Genomic DNA, 8,687 nt, shown 5'->3' with positions numbered 1-8,687 from the left:
GAGCCCCCTCATCCCCCACAGCCGCACTCTCAGCCGCCCTCAGCCCCCACAGCCGCACTCTCAGCGCCCCTCAGCCCGTGTCAGTGAGCATGGGCAAAGCCATGCTCCCCCTACCTGTGTGGATGCGGCTATGCCTCTCTAGCTGGCTCGGCTTGGCAAAGGCCTTCTCACAGGTGTCGCACTTGAACACCCTCGGCTTCTGGGAGCTCAGGGACGGGCCGGCCTGGTGAGTCTGCATGTGCTCCTGTGGGACACAGCACAGGACAGTGAGATACAGTGGGCAGCACACGTGGGAAACAGCCAAGGGACACGTTGTTGTTAAGCACCCTCGAGTCGGTTCCGACCCATAGCAACCCTTATAGGGTTTCCAAGGAGCAATTGGTGAGCTTGAACCACCGACCTTGTAGTTCCAACGGCTTTGCAGTCTGGCGCATTAACCCACAGCGCTACCCCAGGACTCCTCCCTAATAAATCAAGGCAGTGACAGGGGCATGCACGCAGGGCTCTCCGGTTTGCGTTTTCATGAAATGACAGCAGATATGTGAAGAGTCCAGGTGTGGTGCTGAAGGTTAAGCACTGAACTGGTAACCATAAATCACAAGGTCAACAGTTCTAACCCATCAGCCGTTCCATGGGAACCCTGTACAGGGTCACTATGAGTCGGAACTGACTCAACGTCACTTAACAACAACAACAAGCGAGGCACTTAATAATAGCAGCAGAAGGATCCCACATGAGCCACAAATGAACGAACTTCACTGCCCCGACCAAGGGAGCTGAGGGGTGGCCCGGTCACCTGGGGCGGACAAAGTGGGATTCAAAAGTGGGTCTTGCTAAAGAACCCACCGCATCCACGGCCACTTCCGATGAGCCCAACCGTGGAAAACACGTGCCTACGGCCCTTGAAAAGACCACCATTCAGAAATGGTGAAAAGGACGAGGCCAGCTGCAGCGGTGGGGCCGGTTACCACCCTGCCACTGTTACTGGTATGCTGTTTCCTTAGTCATGACGTTGGGTCATCTGAGACAAGGGGGCATGGGGTCTCTCTGTACCATTTCTTTCAGCTGCATGTGAATCTAGTTATCGCAAAATACAGAGCCCGTTGTCTGTAGGTCTCAGTCTCTGTACTGTCTCTGGGTTTGAGGTCCAGGTAACACCGGCCTTATGAGGGGAACTGGGAAGCATCCCGTCTTCCAGTTTGAGAGAGAAGGCGCAGAATTGGTCTTAACTCTGCTTCAGGAATCTGGAGAATTCTCCAGAGAAACCATGTGGGCCTAGAGCTTTCTGTGGGAACTGATACACAGGGCTATTCAGGCTTCCTCTAGATGAGCGCTCCCTCGAACGTGGGGAGTTTCTGGAGTTCAGTGACTGCCTTGTGCTGCCTGTGGTCACCCTATTCAAGGTGGTCAAGGGGGGGACACAGGCAAGGCTCGGTCTAGTTTCATGGGTGTCACCCTCACCCCCACAGACAGCTGCACACATCCACACCCTCCCCAGTGACTTGCCAATATCTGGTGGCTGCGGTTTGCATGTCTCACCAGTCTGACAGAGAACTAGTGCCTCAGTGTGGCTTCACCCTCCTCACACACATTCTAACGTGACTGTGAACATTCAACACGTGCAACAATGCCATCAGCTCAGTCTTGGTCCAAGACCTTCCCAGACAAGCAGGGGACGCAGTACCTTGAGGTGCGTGGCCCGCTTAAAGGCCTTGCTGCAGAGCTGGCAGGCGTGAATGCGCTCACGTCCATGCGCCTCCTTACTGTGCTGCAGCAGCAGGGCCGCCGATGAGAAGGCACGGCTACACTCCAGGCACTGGTGGGCCCGGCCCTCCTGCTCGGGTGGGCTCCCCTGGGTCAGGTTCGCAGAGACATCCGTCACCTGGACCAAAGACAGAACATGGTGACCTCACACCACGGGGTCACATGCAGTCACACTGGCAGTTCATGTCATCACCTGTGTCTTAACACACAGTCACACCATGAGCACACATGTACAGCCACATTCGTATGTTCATGTGCAGTCACACCATGAACCCGCAAGTAGTTACACTGTGTCCAGTCCAGTCACACCACACATTCACATGCAATCTCACTTAGAACTCCCTCCATCACCTGAGTGTTAACAGTCACACCATGACCACACATGTACACCCACACCATGCATTCACATGCAGTCTTATTGCAAATGCATGCCATCACCCATATGTTAAGTCACACCATGACCACACATGTACGGTCACACTCATATTGTCACACCATGACTTCATGTGTAGCCACAACTCTTTATTCAGTCACACCATAACCTCACATGAACAATCACAATGAGTGTTCACAGTCGTACTGTGAATTCACACCATCACCAGTGTTAAGTCACACCATAACCTCACAAGTACTCACACCGTGCATTCACGATGCAGATTCACACCACCAGCCATGTGTTAATACAGTGACATCATGACCACACAGCAACAGCCACAACCAGGTAGTCACATGCAGTAACATTTGTGAACTGATACCCTGACCTGTGTTCACATGTAGTCACACCATGATCATGCATGCACAACCACAACCCAAGCGGCCACACCATGACCTCATGTCACAACCCACATGTTCAGTCACACTATCACCATACAGACACACCATGTTCACATGCAGTCACAACGTGACTTCATGTAGACAAACCCATGTGTTTATATACACTACACAATGACTTCCCACCTATGTATTCACACCTGTGTTCACAGACATCACATCATGCCCTCACATGTACAATCATACCTGTATGGCCACAATCACACTGTGATCACACATGTAGTCACAGCTGTGTATTTACATGCAGGTACACCATGACCTCATGTCCAGGTACACCTATGTGTTCACAGTCACATTGTGGCCTCATATAAAGTCACATCCATGTGTTCACACATCCACATGGTGAATTCATTCTGTCCCATCTGAGCATTCACACCGAGTCACACCATGGCTTCACATGTATAATTCAGACCCACGTGTTCACATGCAGTCACATGACACTCGGTCACAACTGTGCATTAACACACAGTCACACCATGACCTCACATAGAGTCATACCCATGACTGCATGCCCAGTCACACCCTTATGTTCACAGAGTCACATCCATGACCTCATGTCCTGTCACAACGATGTGCTGAGTCACACCCATGACCTCACACTCAGTCCCACTTGTGAGTTCATACTGGAGTCAGTTATATGGTCACAGCCCTCACCAGAGTCAGTGGCAACCCCTCTCCACCAGGGTCACAGTACCCGCCCTCCAGCCCCCTGTGAGGCCTTCCTTCACATGCGTGTGGCTTCCTGATGATAGTATGTCTGCTCATCATCTCAGCTCTCTCCAGCATCTGCACCAGAACTCAACTACTTAGCGATGAACAAGAAACAGCTCAGAACAGACCCACGTAATGAAAACGTTAACTAACAGTTTGAAGATGAAGAAAAAAAAAAATCCTAGCTAAGAAATGAATCAGAGTATGCGATTTCTCTGCTAGGATAAAATCACTCATTAACGAGTTAATAAACACAGAAAGCAGAATGCTATATGAGGTACCAACACTCACCTGGTACGCCAGCTCTTCACAGCCCGCTGAGGCTGTGTGCGGTGTGTGGCTCACCAGGATCACTTGCGGGGAGCCTGCACCGCCCGGGCCCGAGAGCGATGGGTCTGTGAGCAAGGCCGGGAACTGCTGGCCCTAGACAGAGAACACCACTGTCTTCAGAAGCCATCACATCAGCTAATAATATAAAAAGATTTTGTACAGCCCAGCCACTGTGGAAAACAGCTTAGCAGTTCCTCAAAAAGTTAAACAAAGAATTACCACCCAAAAGAAAGCCAACCCACTACCATGGGGTCTATTCCCACTCACAGAGACCCTGAGGAACAGAGTGGAGAGGCACACCGGGTGTCCACGGCTGTCATCTTTATGAAAGCAGACCATCTCACCTTACTCCTGTGGAGGGGAGCACCTGTGCACATCAATCACGGGGCTCCCAGGGCTCCTGAGAACTACTGGACAGCCAGGAAGCCCACCCTTAAGTACTGTTCCCCATGAACACTCACATGCATATGCAAACCAGAGACGCATGTTCATGGTAGCTTTATCTTAAAACATGAAAACAAGTCAAATTCTTCATTCATGAAAAGCTAAACAAAGGTGGCCTAAGCAAGCAGTGGATGCTGGTCCTACTGAAGCGGGAACAGACGTCACAAACATTGGGCTCAGTAGGAAGGCATCTCAGCGGCCCACGGTGCCATACAGAGAGAACATCACCTCTGGATCAATGCGCACACGGAGGCGGCTGGCTGGCTACCAGCTACAACCACACCCCTACCATTAGGGAGACTGTTAAAAGTTCTTCCTGTAATTTAGGACTCTAGCTCAAGACATGATACCATGCGAGTCATCAGCAGAGCCACCAATAAAGTCACTGGTTTGTTTGGAATGTTTCTGTTTTTCTTTTCATTGTGGACTGGGTGAGAATTCACCGAGCAGATCAGCTTCCATTCAACCACTCACACACATCTGATCTCGGTGACAGCACTCTCCTTCCTCCTCGTCTCCTGCCTCTACTCCTCCTTCTTCCTAACCTTTCCGAACTTTGTCCTTGACCTCACCCTGCTGACCTCAAATGAATGGTGATTCGAATGCGTGCATACCTCCTTCGGGTTACTGTTCCCCTTAGAAAGCCCTCAGTGACTCCATGCGCTGTCCATCAGGACCCTGACTGTGTGAAAGGAACGGTTTTGTGTCCCCTTGACTGAGCCAGGATTCCCAGTGGTTTGGCGGCTGAGATGTGGTTCGAGTCACACGGTGAGCTCAGTGTAGTTAATGCTATTATTGACTATGAGCAGTCAATCCATTGAAAGGATGTTTCCTCGGAGCTGTGGCCTGCTTCTGATACACTGGACACGCAGGCAAAGCTCGTTGGCTTTCTGCTAGGTCTTGTCTTCCAACCTCCAATTCTCTGGACTTGAGCCAGAGGTCTGCTCTATTACCTACCGATCCTGGGAGCCGTCAGCAGGCTGCCTTCTGACCTGCCTGCCTGCCGATCTTGCTTCATCTGACCCAGAGCTGGGGCTCTTTCTCTTCTACAGTTGTGAGTCATTTTCTTGATCTATACTACTCTTGATATGTACATACACATAGAAATTTCACAGGTTTTGCTTCTTTAGAGATCCCAGCCTAAGACAGCAAATGAAATGGAAACCAGTCTTTGAAAAACAAAACGATCCTGGAGGGGCACGCAAGGTGCTCTTTACCCAGCATGCATCAGGGCTTCGGAGCCCACTCCAGCTAAGGCCAGAACCTGAAGGGAGGTGAGTAAATGTGTGAGTCTGGGTGGGCTGCCTGCCCTCACCTGTGAGGTGATGTTCAGTGTCACCGTGTCCAGGCCTCCGGAGAGCATGCCCTGAGTGTCGGCCAGCGTAAGCGTGACGCTGGCGTCACCTCCCACCCCAGACGATGCCATGACCAGGTTCTGTGTGGCTATGGTGGATGGAGACATGGGTGTAGTAGAAGGCAGGCTCCCTGGGGCAGCTGTGAGGTCTACAAGAGAGATGAGAAGAGGTCAGTGGGAAGACAAAGAACGGTGTCTTTTCACCGTGCTCGGCAGGGGCCCACACTGCATCAGCCTGCAAAACTGCACCCTGGAAATCCTCCAGTCTGGCACACCGATGGAACTCGCCCGAGTTCCATAGGCCTTTTTAACTTTGGGTTTCATTTCACAATTCATAGACATTTTGGCTCGTGACCTTTTGCCTGCAACCTACACAACGTAACTAAAGCCTTCCACTGACCGCGTCCTCTCCCCCACCTTCCTCCCAGGGCAGAGGCTGCCCTTGGGTCCAGTGTGGTTGACTTTTCCCATGAACCTGTCCCTCTCTGATACCACTGTCCCCCTACAGACCTGTCTATTGTTGGCTGGGGACGAGTTTTCTTCCAGGCCTGAAAGGTTGCCAGCAGTTACACGGTTGTTTCTTAACCAGAGTCTAGAGAAAGCCAGTACCACACAGCCCAGCCACACTGGGGACATCTGTGACTGCCAAGGTCCACACACTCTCCCAACTCAGTACCCACGGAGCGAGGACGGCCCTCACTCAACCCTGTAAACGCCAACCTGCCTGCTTGACCACGCAGGAGTCTTTACCAGACATCGCCATAGAACTACACTGGACATCCCCCTAATGAGGAAAGGACGGCCTCCGGGCAGCGCAGGACACAGGCAGACCTTCTCCTGGTAGCAGCACCCAGCTGGCAAACAACAGGCTTCAAGTGGGATTATCCATGTCCTTTGGTGGGCACCCCTAAGAAAGCCCTCTTTAAAGGATTAAAAAACAAACGTGACATGCTTCTCAAACACAACGCTGCCTGAAATCTCTGCTTGAATAAGGTTGGCAGCTTCTAAGAAAACTGCATTATAATCCGGCCAGGTTTCAGAAGTAGGAAGCCTCATCGTGTTTCTTTATCATTTCAAAATGGTGCCCCTCAGTGTCAAGTCTTCCCGGTGTGGACCACCCATGGAAGTTCCTACCGGGATGGGGACGCACAGAGCTGGTGAGGAAGCAAGTGGCTTCACAGGTGAGCGCTCTTCCTATACCAAGGTACTGGAGGAATCGGAGAACAGAGCACAAACTGTACCTAAGGAGACTCGGTGTAACATTAACAATGCACAAAGCTTCTGTAATTAGCAGAGGATCTTTTCCTTTACAGTCTTATCCAATCCCTGAGACAAAGCTTCAAAATACTTAACAGGTGAGATCAACTAAATTACACTGAAAAGTAAGAGTGCTCGTTCAAGGAGCTGGTAACAAATTGTTTAAAAGTCTAAGCAGAAGACAGCACATGGCCTGAGGGAGCAGCAGCCTTCTCCGGAATGCTCAGGGCATCATGAAGAGCCCCGTGGGTACAGACAGAATGCGATGCTGACATGAGACTCACCCCAATTCTATAACCCCATTCGGGTCATCAGACAGCCAAAACCTCGGAGAAAATGAACCCGTGTCTCCCCCACTGTGCCCGCAATGTCAGCAGGACCCTCCTGCCCTCGGACCTGCTGTAGCACTGATTCTGCCCCAAGGGGACTCCCAGACTGTAAGTCTTCATGGGAGCAGATCGCCTCATCTTTCCCCACAAAGCAAGTGGGTTTGAACTGCCCACCTCTCGGTTAGTACCGAGTGCTTTAACCACTGCAGCACCATAGCCTCGGCGTCGACACGTTCTCATTCTTCCACTTCTCCATCTGACCAGAACAGGTCACCTCCACGTTCACCCCGCAGCCCAGGGAACTGACTGCCCTCCACTCCCTCCTCCGTTCACTGGCCAAGGAGTCCAGAGGGCCTCCTGGAAGCCCCAGGATCCTGGGACCGCTACTTCAGTCTTCCGTAAGCAGGCAGAGGTTCCCTGAACTCCCCACACAGAGTTGTTAAACTCCTGTTCAGCAGGCTCGGAGATAAGGGTCAGGATTCTAGAGAGGGTGAGCAGGTGTCCAGGCTGTGCTGAAATGTCCACTGTGCAACTTAAATGGTGTGGGATCTACACTGGACAGCTGACCCACAGAGGACCAGCCTGTATCAGTCAAAAAGTAAAGCAAAATTCTGCTCAGTTGGAAAGTATAACAAAAAAGGATGATGTTCTAGGTCCAGATTGAAGCATTTAAACCAACAGAGGGATGGGGTGGGCCATCGTAGTACAGCACAGACATGATGGGACAGTGGAGGGCAGGAGTGGTCACCAGCGACAGGGGACAGAGTCATCCCTAAGGCCAAGGGAAACACTGTCCTCAGATCCCAGCTCCGTCCTCTGACCTGCTCTTACTCAGCAAAAGCTCCCCCCGGGGTCACTGTGGTCCCATTGCCCACCCAGCACCCACGATGCTCACAGTGGGCACCAGGCTTCCTCTTTCACACAGGGCTTCAGCTGCAGTTCACACCCAGTCATGGGAGTCGCCCACCGACACCTGCACCCTGCTCACATCTAAGATCCAAAGTGCAAGGGACCTAGTAGCTCCCAAGCTTAGTACCATCCCATCCACCCACAGTGGGTGCTACAGGGTTCAGCTGAGGAAGAACACGTGTCCCTTAACTCCATTAAGCCATGTTTCAAGTCTCATTTTAGGAACAAGTACCTGAGCATTTATATTTTTATCTCAAAAAATGGAAACAGAAAGGCCAGAGAGATGAACGGACTCTACAAAGATAGGCAGATGTTGAACTCTTTCTTATGCATCTGAGCTTGTCTGCCAAGCAGCAGTTTCTTTCTGATATGAGTTGGCTCTACCTCAAAGCCTTAGATAGCTGCCTTCTTTGAATCTGTCCCTCTGATGCCAGCTGGTGGCAGAAAGCTGATCCTGCAGGACACAGGGCACAGCATCAACACTGGGCCAGACAGAGCAGCTCTGCCCACAGCACACCGCCCACGGCACACACCCCGTGTCCCACACAAGGTAAGGTTAGGAACTGGCTGACACCCCCGAGAGGATTTGGCAGCCCAGAACGGTGCGCGCAGGAGGCATGCATTAGGTGTGAGAGGACAAGGCTTCACGCCTGCCCAGACAACTCTGTCTGCAGTGGTCGAAACTAGGGCACCGTGGACACCTCTCCTGATGCCATGGTCAGCGGCATACCTGAAGAGTTCAATGCTGCGCTCTGGGA

The 8,687-nt window shown here is 51.7% G+C and overlaps 1 protein-coding gene across 1 annotated transcript in view; it reads right to left on the bottom strand.

Moving 5' to 3' along the window:
- The window catches only part of ZNF236 (zinc finger protein 236), a 67,846-nt gene that overhangs the window by 1,870 nt on the left and 57,289 nt on the right, over nucleotides 1–8,687 (bottom strand). Inside the window, exons 27-30 of the mRNA XM_006874548.1 lie at nucleotides 5,396–5,583; nucleotides 3,598–3,729; nucleotides 1,685–1,882; nucleotides 115–244 (exon numbers count right to left, since the gene is read on the bottom strand). Coding sequence (XP_006874610.1) covers nucleotides 115–244; nucleotides 1,685–1,882; nucleotides 3,598–3,729; nucleotides 5,396–5,583 — 648 coding nt within the window. The remainder of the gene's footprint in view (nucleotides 1–114; nucleotides 245–1,684; nucleotides 1,883–3,597; nucleotides 3,730–5,395; nucleotides 5,584–8,687) is intronic.

This window comes from Chrysochloris asiatica, unplaced genomic scaffold (assembly GCF_000296735.1).
Source record: "Chrysochloris asiatica unplaced genomic scaffold, ChrAsi1.0 scaffold00283, whole genome shotgun sequence".
NCBI classification, from domain to species: Eukaryota; Metazoa; Chordata; class Mammalia; order Afrosoricida; family Chrysochloridae; genus Chrysochloris; species Chrysochloris asiatica.
Note: the sequence above shows the minus strand (reverse complement) of the source record. Positions and strands in the feature narration are given on the sequence as shown.